Below are 20367 nucleotides of genomic sequence, written 5' to 3' on the forward strand. Positions count from 1 at the left end.
TTATTGCAAGTTCTGTTTAATTAAGATTTTCTTATCCCCTGCTATGTTAATAGCTTGCTAGACCCTGCACGAGCATCCTGTATGTGATTAAAGTTCAATTTAGAGATTGAGATACAATTATTTAAGGTAAATTACATCTGTTTGAAAGTGAAACCAGTTTTTGTTTTCATGCAGGCTCTGTCAATCATAGCCAGGGGAGGTGTGGCTAGGGCTGCATAAACAGAAACAAAGTGATTTAACTCCTAAATGACAGTGAATTGAGCAGTGAAATTGCAGGGGAATGATCTAAACACTAAAACTGCTTTATTTAGCTAAAGTAATTTAGGTGACTATAGTGTTCCTTTAAAGTCCCAATAGGCCATAGTCTCAGGGCAAAAGGCTGGCAAGTAGTCCTCTCCAAAAACCAGTAGCTAAGTTGCTTTCGTCACAGATGGGAACTTGCGACAAGAGGGAGCAGGGGACATTTGAAGATAATTGACAGAGAGTCTTAGGGCATTTGCTCAGATGGGATATGATTGGGGAGGTAATTGGAGAAGATGGCAAACAACTAGAAAGGCATTGATTCACGATCTGGTGTCAAACAGGTGCATGCGCACACAGAACTTGGTTCCTGATAAATTGCGAATGCTTTCTTACTGAACTGTATTTTTCTGTATTAACCCTGTGACTTGTATATTATTACTGTTGATCTGTTAATTACTCTGGCCATGCTTTCTCTTGTAACTACAGGTTGTATACTCCTACTATTCTAGCCTGCTTGTTGATATTCTTGCCTCTGTGGAATTGTTTTTGTTGAGCTTGACTATCTCTAAGGACTAGTAATACATGTTACCGTACATAGCTGGCGTCCAATCCTTACCCTTCTCACCTATTCCTCAAAATGTTATTTATAGTATTTGTAAACTTTTCTTTGATTCCTATAACTGATATTAACAATTAGCAATTACAAAATAGAGCACGGGGAAATAGCCTCAGATAAGTCAATTAAACAGAATAAGCTTTGGATACTTAACTTATTTAACCAAACGATGAGAGGGTTATACATCCGTTATGTTCATGGATTCCCCATCAAGAACTACTACGCATTTTCTTGATGAGGGAAGTTTTGAGAACAAGTATAAGTGAATCATTGTAACCTTTATTACTAGTGATGTCCCTAACTATTCGCCAGCGAATAGTTCCTGGCGAACATAGCATGTTCGCGTTCGCCACCGCGGGTGAACACATGCGATGTTCGATCCGCCCCCTATTCGTCTTCATTGAGTAAACTTTGACCCTGTACCTCACAGTCAGCAGACACATTGCAGCCAATAAGCAGCAGACCCTCCCTAGCAGACCCTCCCACCTACTGGACAGCATCCATTTTAGATTCATTCGGAAGCTGCAATCATTTTTTTTTTTTTTTTAATTCTAAATGCAAAACATTGGTATATAGGGAAATAATCACTAAATGCCAAACATTGGTATATTCCCCTATATAACAATGTTTGGCATTTATGGAATATTCCCATATATAACAATGTTTTGCATTTAGTGAATATTCCCCTGTATAACAATGTTTGGCATTTAGTGAATATTCCCCTTTATAACAATGTTTTGCATTTAGTGAATATTACCCTATATAACAATGTTTTGCATTTAGTGAATATTCCCCTGTATAACAATGTTTGGCATTTAGTGAATATTCCCCTTTATAACAATGTTTTGCATTTAGTGAATATTACCCTATATAACAATGTTTTGCATTTAGTGAATATTCCCCTTTATAACAATGTTTTGCATTTAGTGAATATTACCCTATATAACAATGTTTTGCATTTAGTGAATATTCCCCTATATAACAATGTTTGGCATTTAGTGAATATTCCCCTATATAACAATGTTTGGCATTTAGTGAATATTCCCCTGTATAACAATGTTTGGCATTTAGTGAATATTCCCCTTTATAACAATGTTTTGCATTTAGTGAATATTACCCTATATAACAATGTTTTGCATTTAGTGAATATTCCCCTGTATAACAATGTTTTGCATTTAGTGAATATTCACCTATATAACAATGTTTGGCATTTAGTGAATATTCCCCTATATTAACTAAATGCAAAACATTGTTATATTGGGGAATATTCACTAAATGCAAAACATTGTTATAAAGGGGAATATTCACTAAATGCCAAACTTTATTATTTTTAGGGTGAGGGGGGTAGGTAGGGGGATATTTTTTTTTGGGGGGGAGGGGGTGACTAGGGTCCCCCCATTTGTATTTAGGGCCCTCAGGGGTGGGGGCCAGGGGGGAGGACAATGGGTCCCCCCTCATTATCTTTATGGCCCCCACCCGCCGCCCAGGGGTGGGGGCCAGAGAGGGGGAGGACAGTAGCTCCCCCTTCATTATCTTTATGGCCCCCACCCGCCGCCCAGGGGTGGGGGCCGGGGGGGGGGGGGAAGGAGAGTAGGTCTCCCCCCTTCAATCACTATTGTGGCCAGAAAGAGTCCCTGTGGGTTTTAAAATCCGCCTGCCTATTGAAGTCTATGGCGGTTCGCCCGGTTCGCGAACATTTGCGAAAATTCTCGTGCGCGGCTCGCGAACCGAAAATTTTATGTTCGCGACATCACTATTTATAACCAAAGTAAAGCCTTAATACCAAAAATCAGCCCCCCCCCCCCCCCCCCTCACACGTGGTCTCTTACCCTTCCTGAAGTTTTGATAAAATTTGGGGATTTGAGGAGGACATATCATGATAACGCCAGTATTTTTGTATTTAGGAGTGGAAGTATGCAATTTTGATGATAATTATAAGAATGATGGTGTAATTCAAATAAAAACTTCAATTTTTTTCTGATTTATTGTTTTAATATTTATGCAGAATAATAGTATAAAGTACACCAACAATTTGATTTAAATAACATAAATGCAGTTGTTACACAGTAAAATATAACTTGCATTAACCATGAGTATATGTATACTTGACGTTAATACCATGTTTGTTTGTTTGTATTGTTTAGTTTTTTTTTTATCTAAATCACATAAACTGACATTTGGTGCATTCCTTCAAGGGTCAATATCACCAGAGCCTACTTGTCCCCCTAACTCCTTTACCTGTGTCTATGACAAGGAGTGCCTTCCTCTTTCTGCCGTGTGTAATGGGACAGAGGACTGTATTGATGGTAGTGATGAAATCAGTTGCTCCACTGTGGCTCCAAGTACAATAAAGCCAAAGAGATGCAAGAAAACTGAAGTCCAGTGTGGAGATAACAGATGCATCCCATCTCTAATGTGGTGTGATGGTGTTTCAGACTGTCAGCTGGGAGAAGATGAAGAAAAATGTGGTGAGAATTTAAGTTATTCTTAAAATACTAATGGTGATATATTTGGTACCAGAATAAAAACATCCATCTCCTACATTGCTGTTGACTTGGTAAGAACAACATAAAATGTAAATTATACATTTAGTTAACATTTCTTACATATCTCCCTTATGCAGGGCACTTCACTACAGGTGATTAGTCCAAGAATCAATAAATAGATGAATACAAGCCTTTCTAGAATTTAACAATTTAAATCACATAAACCCACTGAAATCATAAATATCAGATGGACAATTGGTGGTATTGCAAATGCGAAGAAAATGAACAGGTCAGCTTGATGGGTAACCCATTGTGTAGCAGCAAAAAGTGAGAGGATTAGTAAGGTATTATATAGGGTAATTGAAGACTTCTTTGAAGAAATGTGTCTTTACTGGTTAGAATGAATAAAATCAGGAAACAAAACATGTAAACCGAGGGTTGGTTACGAGTTACAGAAATGAATGAGAAGACAGTAAGTAATATAATAGAGTATGAGTGAAGAGAAGGTGCAAGGGCATTATTTTAAACTTATTTTTATAGTAGAGTAAGGACTCTGTATTGAACAGCAGTAGAGATTCTGTAGAAATAAGGAGAAATGAGAAGACTGAAGCATAGTGAGAGGGATATTTAAAGCTGTGCATTGAGTTTGGTGAAGCAGGATGAACAAGGGTTCTGGAAGGAAAAAGAGCATTGAGTTACTGTAGTCAAGCCTAGCAAAGACAAGTGAGTAGATACAATTTGCCTCAAAGAAATGATGAGTGCTGGATTTTTCTAATTCTAAAAGCTGAAAGTAGAGAAGTATATGTTTTAACAGAAGAACGTAAAAGAAGCAAAGATGTAACCTAGTTTGAGAGCAATGGTTGAGGAAGGTTGGATGGTGAGGGGAGTATAGAGAAGATGAATGAAAATAAAGAGTGATATTTAAGTGAGGAATATCATGGTTGCCCCCAAAGAGCAAAGGTAAACCAGGACATGCCCTAAAAACTATTTATTAATTGGCTATATTACATACAATATTTAATATATACATATATATATATATAATAAATTATTACAGGTTTTTTTTTTACAATTTTTGTACCACAAAAGAAATCTCCAAACCGGTAATACCGGAGGCGGAGGGTTTATATTCTATCACACTGGGACTTTGTTAATTGAACATGGAATTTCAGAAATTGATAACCAAAATCACAAAACTGAGGCTGTAATAACCAAGATCTGACTAACGTAAACGTGGAGAATCTTTCCAGATTAGCTATTTTAGCCTCAGTTTTAAAAATGTATATTTTAATTCACTGTCTTTCAGAGTTTGTAGAATAACTCTGTATGTCAACATTTTTACATTTTTGCTAAACCATTTCACTGGAAATGGAAAGGGCAGTTTATGAAATGTGTAACGCTGTGCCGTCCGAAGGTTAAATAGGCATGTAATCTTTCACCTACATTTTCTGCCAACACCCTGGCATAGTTCTGCTTTAATCCAGTTGCTTTCAGAGTGACCATTTTTTCATAATTAAAAGAAGAAACACAAATGCTAGTATTGTGGGCTACAAACATTTTCTCATAAGGATTTAATTTGCTTTGAAATATAATCACAGAACTGCAAATGCTGCTTCTACTTTGTAGTTAAAAAATATGCTTTACTGATTAAACAATTTTTTTTAGGTGATGGCATGTTTGGGAAAAATGTGTTTTCTAAGATTAAATAAGCACTCAAAGATTGGCAATGAAAATAAAATAAACCAGAAACAGTTATATTCCACCTACTTTTTAACCTTCCAAAATTGTTCTGTTATAAATAATCCCTCTCTCTATAAGTTCCAGAAAGTCAGTTTTAACTTATTATAAAGCTTATTATATTGTATTTAAGTTTTTCGTAGGTTATAGAGTATTATCAAGTTGAAGAGTGTTTCAAATTCTTACACTCATGTAATACTTGTTAAAAAAAAATCATATATATATATGTGTACAAATTACATTATATATATGCCAAAACATTAAAATCCAGTTTATGAAATTAGAGTTTTATGATATTAATGTCAAACTGTGCTTTCTAGTTGTTCCTAACCTATTCAACAAAGTTTGAGGTAGGTTGACTATGCCCGCTTATTCAAACAGGCTTATTCACCAAGGTGTGAATTCAAAGTGGATTTCAAATTTATGGTCAAAGTAGTCAAAATAGAAAAATTCTGCAAATGGGCTATTCTTCGCAAATGGGCTATTCTTCGCAAATGGGCTATTCTTCCAGTTCAAATACTTTGGCCTCATCTTTAAAATTCTCACTTTTACAATTCTCACTTTGTTTAAGAACTCTGAGAGAGCACCGTAAAGGATATTTTTGAAATAAAATGTATAAAGAAGAAACAGGTCTTCGTATTACTTTTACTTAGCTGTTGGTGTGATTTTTGGCACTATGGGATCACATATTGATCATTAATTGCCTAGACAGGCTTGAGTGGTCCTATAGGAATCTGACAAAACTAAAAATAAATCCAGAGGATCAATATCATTCGTGCTGCAATAAATAGTCAATAGAGTTGATGTCCAGATAATACGCTTTGCTTATTTCAAATGGTATCTGTTTATACTTAAAAGGATATTAGTATTATGGGCAATTTGCTCCAATTTTATTGATTTTGTCCCACAGTTACATTTAAAAGTATTTATTTAGTGCAAACATATTCTGCAATGCTGTACAATAGGTAAAGCAAGACAAAAAATAGGTGGAGAGAGCCTTGCTTAAACGAGCTTATAATTAACATTCTATGGTCCTCAGAGTAAGAGGGCTATTCAATAAATAACTTTTTTACAGTTTAGCTATTTAGACCTTCCATTTGAAATTCACTTTTAATTTTCAGTTCAGTGAATTAACCTGTTAGAGAGTGCGCTTAAAATTTTCCAATCTCAATATTTTAAACTTGAAGTATGTTATTTCTGTTTATCCCAGCAACTTGTATTTTTTAGATTCTTGTTACATTTATTTGATTCATATATTCTCATTATTTCTTGAAACTGTACTTATTGTAAAATATATAGATTTCAGTTGATTAGACTTTCAGATATATGGAGCCAATGTTTTTTTCTTTAGGTACCAAGACTTGCCTCGATGGTTCTCTATTGTGTGTTTCCACCAATACCTGCATTCCTTTATACCAGCGATGTGATGGTAAAACAGACTGCAATGACTTTCGAAAAGACGAATCTAGTTGTACAGGTATGGAAAATACATATACATTGTAACCACATTTAATAAACAGTGTACAGCTTGAAAAAAAAAAAAAGAAAAAAAGAATTATTGAAAAAAGCAGAAATCGCAAGATTCTAAGCTCCTACATTCTATTTCTGTGATTATTCTAATAAACAATCAGGATATTGTGTACGTGCTATGTAAAAAAAAAAAAATAATTAAATTCACATTTTTTAAAATTGACAAAGTGTCATGGACATGAAGGGGTGCTGCCCAGAGACAGCACTATCCCTTTAAATGTAGGAACCAATTTAGTAAAGAATAAATGCAAAAGACACAATGAATAGTGCAAATAAAGAAATATATATTATAGTGAATCAAAGTGCAAAAAGATAACAAAACAACATAATAAATATATACAAAGTCACAGAACAAAATGTATATAACAATATAGGATAAGCATGAATAGTGCTGGCAATGAATACTTAAATAGTCCTTTGGTATGAAGGCAGGATTGTGCAGGCACCACTAGTAATAGGTAGGACACAGATCCAAAGATCACAAGGCAGATATACCAGGAAGCAAGACCAGAGGCAAAATAAATGAACCAGGCTGCAGGGTCAGGATCACTGGAAATAAAGCAGAGATCACGGAACCAGGACACAGGATCAGAGGGCACAGCAACGAAGGACCAGGAGGACACAGGATGAAGACCAGGAGAACACAGGAACAAAGAACAGTATGCAGGATCAAGGAGGCAGGAGGCAGGAGCCAGAATCACAGGAAACCAGGAACCAGGAGACAAGAAACAATGATCTGGCCAGGAGTGAGGGGAGAACCCAAACTAAATAGGTGCTAAACAAGGACCAGGTGAAGTGCTAAATGAAAAGAAATGAGGAACAGTGCCAAACAGAGACAGTGGTGAGTATGAGTACTGCACGAGGGCAAATCAGCTAAGGAGTGGCGTGACACAAAGTTACAAATTTCCAGAAAATAATCAAACTTCAGATTCAATTTAAAATACAGAATATTTTGAGCATTAGGTTTTACAATATTATTGAACTGAAATAGCAATAATAGCATGGCAAGAATAAGTGCATGAAATGGTAAGTGAGATTGGGAACGACCTTGATGTTATATACGTGAAAACGAGAGAAAACAATGTATCCATCCTGGTAAGATATTTTATAAATAAATAATATAACATGTATTTATTACAGAATTGTTATCGCAAAGTTTTTCAATGAAAACCTATTATAAATGTCTACATACACCTATGTTAAGATACATTTTTACATTTCAGGTTTGTCTTATGGTTTGTCTTATTATTGATCAAGATTCAGATTTCTTTTAAAATTTAAGGAATTTACATTTAGGAGGAACATTTAAGAAAAGACAATAGGAAATAGCAAACCAAAATGCGTGGTAAAGTTTTGCTATACAACTACATGCAGCTGAACTTCCATTCTTCTTTTGCAAGAAACTATTCATCCTTGGCATAATTTAGCAATGTAAGATGGAAATTGGGGAGATGGTCTTTCCAAGCACACTCCTCAGGAAAGAGAAAAAGCTCTACGAAAAAAACAGATATAGCAACACAGCCATCATTCATGGAAGTATGCATCTTATTAGTTTTCCTGCCACTGCAGGACCTTACAGTGTCCCTCTCCCTCCCACCCCCCTTCCCATATTGCTGAAGGGGTTTAAACCTCCAGTGACTTACCTGAGTCCAGCGCCGATGTCCCTCAGCACTGGGTCAGGCTCTGCCTACTCTCCTCCCCCGCCAACATCAGCCAGCAGGGGAGACCTAATGCGCATGTGCAGCATTATTCAATGATTTCCTATGGGGATGTCGGCTACACTGGGGGTCCTTACATAGCGTGAGGACGTCCAGCGTTGTTTAAAACACTTCATGTTCTAAGAACATGGAAGTCCCTCTAGTGGCTGTCTGATGGACAGCCATTAGAGGAGGATTTAACCCTGCAAGGCAAATATTGCAGTTTATAAAAAGTTGGCACCCAGAACATTCCAATGGGCAGAAGTGGTCTGGGTGCCTGGAGTGTCCCTTTAACTAAATGTAGACTGAATTTAGAGACACGGTATGTTCATGGAGTTTGTTCTAGAAGTGTTCTAGATTGGCATTTGTTGCTCTTACTGGCAGTTGTAATATCAGGGTGCTACAATATGTACATGAATATTTTAACATGTAATCTTGTGTATAAAAATGAATCTCTATTTGTTTTGCTGGGAAAAAGTTATTATATTATTATTGGTAACTTATTTATTTATTTTTTATATTACTTCACAGTTTGTCCACTGGGGTACTGCAAAAATGGAGGAAAATGTTATAAAGCAAAAGGCGTCCCTTTATGCAAGTAAGGTTTACATATCTTAAACACAGTTAAGGGTAAAACGTGAAAATTCATGTAAAGCATTAAAGAGAAGAAATGTTCTGCTAATGTTTGTCTTTATAGGGTTACTACTAAAGCATTTTCACTTGCAGGTTTATGTTACATAAGATAAAAGTCATGCAAATTCCCAGCAGTTCAGTAAAATTGAAAGAAGTACATACGTGTGTGTGTGTGTGTGTGTAACTATGTGTATTTGTAATAGTGTGTGTGTTTAACTATGTGTATTTGTAATAGTGTGTGTGTTTAGCTATGTGTATTTGTGTGTGTGTGTGCGTGTGTGCGTGTGTGTGGGGGAGGAAGGGGCGCCTAAAACATGGTCCAACTGATTTTAAAGGCAACACTATGAGTCTATACTATTTGGCCTCTCTTGGTACAAAGTACGTTCAAGACCAGCTTCATCTCTTACTTTCATACAATTCTGATTATCCTATTTTTTATGTTTCTTTACTTCTGTAAGATTATATTTCTCAACAAAGAAAAGTGACATACAGTCAAATATATATATATATTTTTTAAATAATTTGGGGAAAACTAAGGGAAAAATAAGACATTAGAGAAGAGAAAAAAGGAAAAAAAAATTCTTCACCCACAACATTATACATAGATATAAAAACATATGACATGTGACATTAAACTTTAACAAAAAGCATGGTTATAATAACATTAAATAACATTATATGTATTGTTAAATACTATTAGATCTTGGAGTTAATATTGAAAAGACAATCTGTCTTTTTTAACCATAATCAGTGCTTTTTGAATAGCGTGATTATGAACCCGTTTAAAGCAATCTTATCTACCTTTTTTAACCAACTTTTATATACGTCAGTTAAAAAAGAGACCACCATTGTGAATAGAGCCTTGTGTTTGTACCGTGTTTCCCCGAAAATAAGACACTGTCTTATATTTATTTTTCCTCAAGAAGACACACTATGGCTTATTTTCAGGGGATGTCTTATTTTTTATTAAGTATGGCACAACAATTTATTCAAATATAGTTAAAAGCAGAGATAGGCCAGCAAAGCTGATGTGTAAGGGCTGGCTTATTTTTCAGGGATCCAGTGAGAACTGGGTCCAATCTGCACAGTGGAGCTGGGATGATCTATCTGGGCTCAGTAGCAGACAGCTTTTTGAAGCTTTTCCCCTATCACCTAGTGTTTGTGGGGGTGAGAGAGACCCACAGACTGTTGCTGGTCAGTGCTGGGGAGCAGCAGCTTTTCTGGTGTTTGTGGGGGGTGAGAGAGACTCACAGACTGTTGCTGGTTGATGCTGGGGGAGAAAGACCTACAGTGCTGAGTAAAATGGCAGCCACAGCTTTACTTCTTCCCCCTGAGGACACACAATACCTAAAGCAGAGAGTCCTGCTCCTCACTTCACTGAGGAGACTTTTCTTTCACTTTCTATGTCTCCCTCTATGCCTAAGCTTGCAGCACTCACTGGGACCTGACAGGGGGAGCCAACCATGTTGATGGGGCTGCCCGCACCTCTCCGGTCACCTCCGAGATAGCAGCTGTCACAATGGGGCAGATGAGAAGGGCTGCCCGTATTCTTTACCGCTCCGCGCCGGTACGCTGCATAGCCACACCTATCACTATGTCTTATTTTCGGGGTATGGCTTATATTGCGCAAATGCTTAGAAATCCTGCTACCGCTTATTTTATGGGTATGTCTTATTTTCAGAGAAACACGGTAGGTTTGCCCTAGTATATGTATTTATTTACTATAAAGGTTCATACCCTGCGCAACCTTGTAATATCCACATAGGGGAATTACGTTAGCTGCCTTGAGTTATATACCTACTCCATAGATCAAAATGAAAATCTCCAAATTGGCCATGCTACGTCTTGGAGTATGAAATGTTTAACCTCTGTAATCCAGCACTTCAAGAGTTAAAGTGTAGTGGTGTGGCTGACACAACAGCCTCAGTTCTGCTCGAAGCAGGGACCTTTTGGACTTGTTATTCAGTTGCCAACTTTTTACCTATGAAACTGTTACCTGAGCTTCCTGATACCATGTACAATGGAGTTACTGGCCACTGCACTGCAGGTTAGAAGGGAAGAACATACAAGGAATGGTAGAGTAACCATCAAGAAGGAGGTATTGCAGAATGGAAGAGGTGGGACAGAGGAGATAGGATGTTAGGATTTAGATGGAAAATGTTTGTTTTGTTTTTGCAAAAACTATAAGAAATTGAGTACGTGGAAAATACAGCAATCTTTAAAAAGCATGAATGTTGTGTTGGTGTCTAGAATGGCCCTTGTAAGGATTTATGTTAATTTCTAACTAGACAGTAGGTACAAGGTTTATTATAGACCATGAAACATTCCTTCAATTGGAATGTAAGCGCAGTCTGCTTCTGAGTAATACATTTTATTACACCTATTGTCCCGAACAACGACAGACCTATTACACATGAAATATATAGCTTTATTAAAGCCAATTCTCTATTTTAATGCGAGCCGTGCTGACACAAATGAAAAGGAATAAAATTAATACAGGTGCTTATCATAAAAGCTGTATAGTTTTATGAATATCATTTAAAATGTAAAAAAAGTTTTAAAGTTTGGATGCCAACATTTACGTCAAAAGCTTTTAGATTTACAACATAACTGTCTTTTTCTATATATTTGAGCTGCTTAAGCAGTATATTTTTTAATATCCTTTATTAACTAGGTATTTTTAGATATGATCCTCATTTCCTTATATATATATATATATATATATATATACATAGAAAATGCTTTGTTGAAAACACCTGCCACCCTCCATTTGGTCACACTCAGATTAAAGGAACACTCCAAGCACCATAACTACTATAGCATACTATAGTGGTTATGGTGCTAGATGTTCCCTGGCTCTCTACAGGAGTAACTTGTCAAACTATTGGATCAGTTTTGCAACTTCCCTAGATAACGCAGGGGAGTGGCCTCCAGTGGACCAACCATTCTAAGATGGTTTGACAAATTATTCTAGGGCATTTCTGCACAATAACCAATACAGAGGGATGTAGTGGTTATCTTTTTTAAAGTGTTTCCTTTATATTCAGTTGGCCCTCAAAAATTCCATCAGATTTGGTTCCTGATCCTTAAATTATACTCTTTATTCAGAGAGCAGCATTCAGAGATACTGAAAATAGTCATACAAGCAAATACGTTTTACACAATGCCACATTGTTAGATTGGCTAGACTATAGTTTCCGTTGGGTTTGCTAGAGACTGTAACAGGTTTGTTAAATAAAAAGTTTGTCACAGAATAGAATGTTTTTTTTTTCTTTTTAAATCAGAGACTTAGGTCAAACCATTTGAACTTGGTCATCAATACTCTGACCATCTATCAATGGCTTATTCCATATACGTTGTATTTTTATTTTCTTTATTATGAGATTTGCTGCAAAGAAAAATCTACATTTCTTGTTGTGCAAAATAGAAACTGACAAAGTTCTTTATGAGCTGGAAACCACTATTAAATCAATAAATAGACAGCTTAGAACATTTAGAAAGTCAGTTTCCTTACGTTGTAATACTTAGTCAAATACAGTGTAATACTTAGTTCCATTGTAAAATTACACTTCATTTTATGTAGACTATTACTGCAACCACTTCCTCACTTACCGCTTAGAAATATTATGCATGTAAAAATACAGAAAATGAGATTTTCAAGAAGGCCCAATAGTCTTAGATTCTGACTCACCAGAGCTTTTCCCAGGAAGTGGGTTACATTCTGCCAACTCAATGGTGTAGAAAATAGGACATCTTACACTTTTTCTCTCCTCTTTTCCATTTCTCTATCCCTCTCAAACCCGTCTTCCCCATCCTGTTTTTGTATCGTAGGAGTAATTGTTCTTTACTGTACTTCTGGGTAGTTACATTGTTACAATTTATGCAGGGGACATAGTTTGCTTACTCTCCTTTTGAACGTGGAGTAGCTCAGGATATGTTTATGAAGCATCCTGACCACCTTTTCATACCCAACATTTTTTATGTATGTATTTTACTCCCGGTCTGAATAGCGTTTCTTTCGTGTTTTACATTTAATGCCCTGTTACAAAACACATCAAGCTCAAAGTAAAATTGTACTCTGTTTACTGAAACATAGAATGTGCCTGCAAATAATAACCATTCGGCCCACCTAGTCTGCCCAATTTTCAAAATACTTTAATAAGTCCCTAGCCTTATCTTATAGTTAGGATAGCCTAATGCCTATCCCACGCATGCTTAAACTCTTTTACTGTGTTAACCTCTACCACTTCAGCTGGAAGGCTATTCCATGCATCCACTACCCTCTCAGTAAAGTAATACTTCCTGACATTATTTTTAAACCTTTGCCCCTCAATTTAAGATGATGGCCTCAATGTTCTCTTATAGAATTTTCTATTCAGTAAGAAGGGAAAAACTTTACTAAGCAAACAGAATTCAGCATATTAAAAAGAACGTCTAGGATAAATATTGCATATTATTTTTAATCCACTTGAACTAGACAGTTCACATAATAAAATATGCTTCTATTTATATTTTAAAATGATCTCTTGTGCATGTTCTGCAGCTAAGCCCTCTTTTTGTCCAGTACTAACTTCCTTGTTTATGCCGACAGTGTCCAACTGTTTCTCAATATATATTGATGAAAAAGAGGGCATATTTGGAGGATATAAAAATACAATAAAAATAGATATTAGTAAAAAAAATAATTTAAAACATTACTGAATGATTAACTGCTGGATCTTTTACAAATTATATGAGTAAAATAAAACCCTCACAGTGTGCTGGAATTGGTCCCAAAATGCACTTATGTGCAAGGGCAACCACTCGTCAGGCCTGAAAGTTTTTGTGTTTTGTTAAGTTAAGCTTTGTTTTCTTCTTTCTTCATGTAAGACTTTATTTAATTTCACAAAGGAGGCAATTTTCCACTAGCAGGCTATTAACAGTACAGGAGATAAGAACCCATAAAGAAAACACACTCAATGTATCAACACTAAAAACTTTTATTTTCAGTCAATTAAATGTATCTGAGCATTTTTTTTTTTTTACTTCTTTATTTTTATTGTGCTTAAAATGACAAAGTGAGCTTATATTGCCACAACAGCAAATACAGGCTGAAGGGATATAACAAGGTTGTCAATAGTCATGGCAATCATTATCAGCACATTTTTTGAAAACAAGATACGTCAAGCTAAGTAGAACATTCTGTAACTTTACAAGGCAAGTATTGGCATAGACTAGTCAACAGAATTTTCAGATTGGCACATGAAAACTGCACATGTTTGTATTACGTTGGAACATGCTAGGTACAATTGTGATGTATAGAGAGGAAAGCGAAGAAAGCATTTGTCAGGGATTAGTATATCGTGATGAGACAATAGGTTAGCCTAACTGACAAAAAGGGAATGATCAGCCACGATAAATATCGTTGTATGTATGCCTTTTAAACAGCTTAAATTCTCGTGTAGGTTAGTGTTACTATGAGTATGACCGGCAAGTAAAACATAGTGATATGTGTGCTTTAACCATCTGGGTTAACAAGAGAGCAAAGAATGAAAACATTGAGAAAGCGTTCCATTATATCAGCCTATACACAGAGTCCCGTACTATCCGTCAGGGTGGGGGCTGGTAAGGCTCGTGAGGTGCTTGGTATATGCTAAAGTTCAGCCCCACTTGCCTTTTGAGGGCCTCCTTTTCAGCCTATGCCCATCGGGGGATTATAGTTGGCCATCATGAGGGTGTCTTTTACGGGTCTCCCACATTCTGCCATGCTGGCTAGTAGGGGTTGGTGAGTATCCTGCTCTCGTTTTGCTGTCCCCTTTGTTGCAGCCCTTTGCTCAATCTCGGCTCTGGGTCTTCTTATGGGAACCTGCCAGTCTGATGTGCTTCGCTTGGGCAGGATGCTGGGATTGTGGGGTTGCTTAGGATTGCCCTTACCGCTTTTGTGGATGCGGCTGTGAGTAGCTGGGTCGGCGTGGACGGTTTCCCGCCACCTCTTGCTTCGGAGCTGAAGTGATTGGGCGGCCGCCCTGAGGGCCAGTAGTGGGGCTCCATAGTGGCGTCGGCGGGTCTCCGGGCGGATCCACGAGGCCACCGCCCGGGCCGCTTGAGGGTAGGGCATTCCCCTGATGTGTAGCAGTTCGCAGAAGGTCGAGTAGAGCCAATCCAGGGTCGCCAAGGAGTGGGGGGTACTGTAGCTTCTTCTCATTCTGTCTCTTTGGCAGTCGTTGGGGGACCATCCCAGACGTGGCTGGCTTGCTTTTCTGGCAGTTAGGTAGGTTGCCATCTTTGCCTTCGGCTCTAGCCCGCCTGTTTAGTGGGGCTGGCCTCGTGATGTGGGTTGCGTCCGCCATGTTGCCGGGTCTGGAGCATCCAGAGCCCAGGCTTGAGTGGTCAGCAGTTGTTCGATGGGCTGTGTGTGTCCGCTTGGTAGAGACCGGGATATCCCCCACCGGTCCATAGGGGGGGGAACAGGAGCTCAATTTCTGCCTTGCAGTACTTGTGGACGGCGAGAGAGCGGCCGCCTCTCCCACCGCCCCCATGCTTGTAGGCCGCAGCATTAGGGAGTACTGACCCGTTTCCAAAATCCACGTGTGTGGTGTCTATTTGCAGGTCTCGGGTTCCCCTGTCGAGTGGGTACCTCCGTGAGTTTGATCGCGGCCTCCGCTTGTCGGAAATCGGCTTTAGGTCGGGTTAGTTGCGGGAGCAGCAGCGACATGCGTCTTCTCCCTTCTGCAGTCAGGCCCCGCCCCCCCGTATCTGAGCATTTTTAAAGGCTACTGTTACTTCTGAAAAAAACAATACCCTGTCTTTTTCCCAAAGTATGGCTATTTCCACATCTATCTCTCTTGGATATCATTAACTTCAGATATGTTTATAAATGGTATGACCTCTTACTGTGCATTGTTCACCTCTTCCTCTTGAGACTGGAAGCTATCACAAGACGTTTTTATTAGCTCCCCTGAGCTAAGTCCTGCCATGCAGCATTAGCTGTGCACTCTCAACCAATAAGCTAAGCCTAGCATCACTAGGTTAGCTCAGTTCAGAGAACTTCCAGGCTGCAGAACAAAAGTTGACGGGTGCCCAGCAAACCCCCTGTAAGTTTTCAAACCAATCTTAAACAGTTTGAGTACTTATACAGTGCGGGTGCCAGGCCACACTTGGCACTATGGCACTATGAAATCTATAGCAGGGTGTAGTGGTTATTGTTCTTGGGATGTTCCTTTAAACCAAAATTAGCAAAATAATAACATAATAACATAAAGGCTATTCATGAATCACCCATTTTGTGTCTATTACACAATGCAGTACATGCAGGAAATACGTCTGGAGGGTAGGGTTTTTTTGGGGGTGGGGTTTTAGCTTCATGATTAAAGGGACACTCCAGGCACCCAGACCACTTCTGCCCATTGGAGTGGTCTGAGTGCCAACTCCCATCACCCTTAACACTGCAAGTGTAATTATTGCAGTTTTTATAAACTGCAATAATTTCCTTGCAGGGTTAAGTCCTCCTCTAGTGGCTTTCTATCAGACTTCTGGCTTCTTAAAACACGAAAAGTGTTTTAAATGATGCTGGAGGACCTCCACCGTCGCGAGAATCCCAATAGGAAAGCATTGAATAATAATTTCCTATTTGCAGGTCAAATGTGCGCGCACGGCCATTGCCGCGCAAGCGCATTAGGTCTCCCCCTCTGAGGTACATCAGTGCTGGATTCAGGTAAGTCACTGAAGGAGTTTTAACCCCTTCAGCAACATTGGAGGTGGAAGGGAGGGGGGCACTGCAGGATTCTGCAGTGCCAGGAAAACTGATTTGTTTTCCTGGCACTGGAGAGTCCCTTTAAGATCTGGGTCTGTGATTAGGATTAATTCAAACCACATTTGAATGTTTATTGCCGTGTATTTCTAGTCTAGGGCCCGTACAGTGATTTCTGTCAATCGCTATCAAGTTCTGCTAAACAACATTGCAAATTATGAACTATGCTGCTAAGGATAAGACTTCCATCCCTTTACACTTTGGATGCCTTTTCGACAAATAGTCAAAACAATATTCTAAACATTCTTGCATTTACTCTTGATAAACTTTAACAGTGCCCTGTTCTGTTAGCCCGTAACCACAAATAAGAGCATATACTGAAAATTTTAGAATGTAATGCCGAAAGCTGTTTATTAAAACACCAAAAATGTGGTTTTGACTGTAGCCACCACAGAACACAAGCTCAATCTGTGGCTCCTGATTTGCATCGAAACAACCACCTTCAATAAATTATCTGTCTGTTCACGACAAGCTTTGGCAAGCATCTCTAAAAAATAGGATTTCATCCAAACCACCAGAGACATGTCAGCAAACAGTTCGACTTCCTTTTTTCTATGTGGGTGACCAGAGTAACGGAAAGTCTGGTTTTACTGAAACCTCATTTTTTGTAGTCTTGGAGACTCCTTCGGTATTCCAGTAAATATATTCACAGGATGTGTATCCTAATCAGATCAAACTTTTGTCACTGAACATACAATTACGCTTAATGCTTACATGTGTTGGCATAAAACTCTATGAGTATAGACTAAAAAAAAAAATGTTCTTTGCTGAATTATCTTGGAATATCTAGAATAAATTCCGTTCTGACTCAAAAATAGAGGAGCCTCAATTATGCTTATAGTGCTTGATGACTCAGTTAATACCAAACACACTTTTATTTTTGACCTAAGAAATTAAATACCAAAGCAAGAGGAAGTTGGTATGTACAATTAAAACTTAACTATTAATAGGTATGTACTAAAAAAAACTCTAAATGTAGAGAGAACACAATCTAAAGGAGGGGAGAGATAAATAAATCTTCCAGATATAATACCTTAAGCGCTATAGAGTGACAAAAAACAGAGCTATATAATAGAGGTATCTTATATCCTACAGTATTATAAGCCTTAGCTGTGCTTTCAAGGGCACCTAGAATAAGAATCCCACTCCTAAAGTCAAAGTTAAGAGAAACCTATATCTATACTCTATGCCCTTACTGTGCCTTTGAGGGCAGATCTCAGTGTATGAGCTAAATCTAAGGCTCTCTCGTCCTCCTAAAATCTAAAACTGTTATCGGTACAATGAAAAAAATAAATGAAAATGAGAAAACCATCTATTAGAGTCAAATAACGTGATCTAATAAGCGTGCAGATATAATGTTTAGATGGCGTCACACATAAATCTTTTTAGCAAGCTAAAGTGTTTTAGAGGTCTGTAGTGTCTCTTTAACATGACCAAAATACTAGGCTGAAAGAAGAAATGAGAATCGTTTGACTTGTAACATGCTTAATGCATTTGCAAAATAACTTGCGACATTCAATATTTTTTATTTCATTTTTTTTATATAAAGAACATGCACGTGATTTAGCAATTTGTGATTTTCAGGAAAAAAAAATCTGTGATATTTTTTTACTATGTTGCTGTGGATATAGCCAATAAATAATTACAAGCAGAACAGGAGAGTCAGCATGAAACATCGGAAAGCTTTTCAAAACAAGCCTGGCACAAAGTAACCTGTCTGTCTAAATGGAAGGTGTGCAGAGGTTGCTGATAGCATTTCTAAATGTAAACTATATATTCAGGCGTGATGGCAGACTTGGAAAAATATTAACAATTCACAGAGCTAAATGCAAATAACTTCAAATGTTTATTTCGTTGCTGTCGAAACAGCAGTGAACTCCACGAGTGGGATTATTTATAAATCTCAAGGTATTACACATATAACAGAGCTTCATCTATGAATCTTAAGGAGCATTGCTACGTTCCTGTAAATCATACTATTGCATATAGCATTTAAAACCATCTGTACCTTGTGTTAACCTTTTCTAAACTGGATGCTCTGTTTTCTTTTAAATATGAAATTTTTAGCAATTACTCAAAACACAAAAAGGTGAATTCTCACTGTTTATTGAGAGAAAAGTATAAACGATTGAATACAACACTAGACCCTTTCATTTTTGTTTTAGTTTTAGCAATTCTACTTGTATATTCAGTTTCAAACAAATGTCATTTTGTCCAAACTTTGGGTGATAAGTGGTTTGTCCAGATTCCATAACTCTAAATCCCCATGTCACTGAATCACGAAACAAATTAAATGGACAATGGGCAAGCCATTTCAATTCATTTGTAATTCAGAGTTGCATCCGTCAAGAAAAAAGATGGCTGAGGATTTTACTGTTTTCCCCTAATTCTGTTGGGTGGACAAAATTCATCTGACCCAAAACACTTATTTTTTCAGATAAATCAATTCAGCTGAATCAATTTTTTTTGCATAAATCTATTCACAATTGACATCACAATCCAGTTCAGTACTGGCACAGCGAAGGCCCATTGCACAATTAATATGTTTTACTGCCTCAATTTAACATGTATTAACAAGAAAATAGTGGGCACACCCGGCTGCAATATGATATAAGCAATCAATGTAAATACAAAGATAAGGGTACTCACTCCAAAAGGCCCTATTTCCAGAGGCTAATGATACAATCTAATATAGTACTGAATGAGGAGCACAACCAACTAAGATAAAAAGCACTTTATTGCACAGGTACAAAAGTAACAGGTATCACCAAATATCCAATCTATAAATCTTGGTATAAATGTAATCCTACATATAAAGTCAATATGAACTATAACCCAATCAAAAAATAATAATAAGCATTCCTGAATATGCAGACTAAACAGTACTAATCCAGATACAAAAGAGAATGGATACCTGTATACAAATGTTTACCATATAATACATACCAGAACCAATTGACCCTATTAAAGTGAATGAGAGGAGGGTGAAAAAGTCACAGATTAGCCCCCAACGTTTCGGCGTTGTACGCCTTTAACAAGGGAGCTGTATATGTAGGATTACATTTAGTGATGTACCGAACTGTCCGCCGGCGAACAGTTCCCGGCGAACTTAGCGTGTTCGCGTTCGCCGCGGCGGGCGGACACATGCGCAGTTCGATCCGCCCCCTATTCGTCATCATTGGGCAAACTTTGACCCTGTGCCTCTCGGTCAGCAGACACATTCCAGCCAATCAGCAGCACTCCCTCCCTTCCACACCCTCCAACCTCCCTCCCAGCATCCATTTTCGATTCATTCTGAAGCTGCATGCTTAGTGAGAGGAGGGAAAGTTTAGCTGCTGCTGCTTAGATAGGGAAATTGATAGCTAGGCTAGGGCATTCAGTGTCCACTACAATCCTGAAGGACTCATCTGATCTCTGCTGTAAGGACAGCACCCCAAAAAGCCCTTTTTAGGGCTATAACATCAGGCTGCTTTTTTTTTTTTTTTTTTTTTCCTGTGTAATGTATTTGCAGGTGCCTGCCTGCCAGCTTCTGTGTGAGGTTCACATTGGATACTGTGCCTACTTGCCCAGTGCCACCACTCATATCTGTTTTAACAATAGGTTAAGCTTTACATTTAAAATAAATATTTTTTTTCA

The 20367-nt window shown here is 37.9% G+C and overlaps 1 protein-coding gene across 1 annotated transcript in view; it reads left to right on the top strand.

Moving 5' to 3' along the window:
- MALRD1 (MAM and LDL receptor class A domain containing 1) overlaps positions 1–20367 on the top strand; it is a 293099-nt gene that overhangs the window by 222266 nt on the left and 50466 nt on the right. The window contains exons 30-32 of the mRNA XM_063453142.1: positions 3055–3327; positions 6434–6559; positions 8841–8907. Coding sequence (XP_063309212.1) covers positions 3055–3327; positions 6434–6559; positions 8841–8907 — 466 coding nt within the window. The remainder of the gene's footprint in view (positions 1–3054; positions 3328–6433; positions 6560–8840; positions 8908–20367) is intronic.

Source organism: Pelobates fuscus, chromosome 4 (genome assembly GCF_036172605.1).
Source record: "Pelobates fuscus isolate aPelFus1 chromosome 4, aPelFus1.pri, whole genome shotgun sequence".
In the NCBI taxonomy this organism is placed as follows: Eukaryota; Metazoa; Chordata; class Amphibia; order Anura; family Pelobatidae; genus Pelobates; species Pelobates fuscus.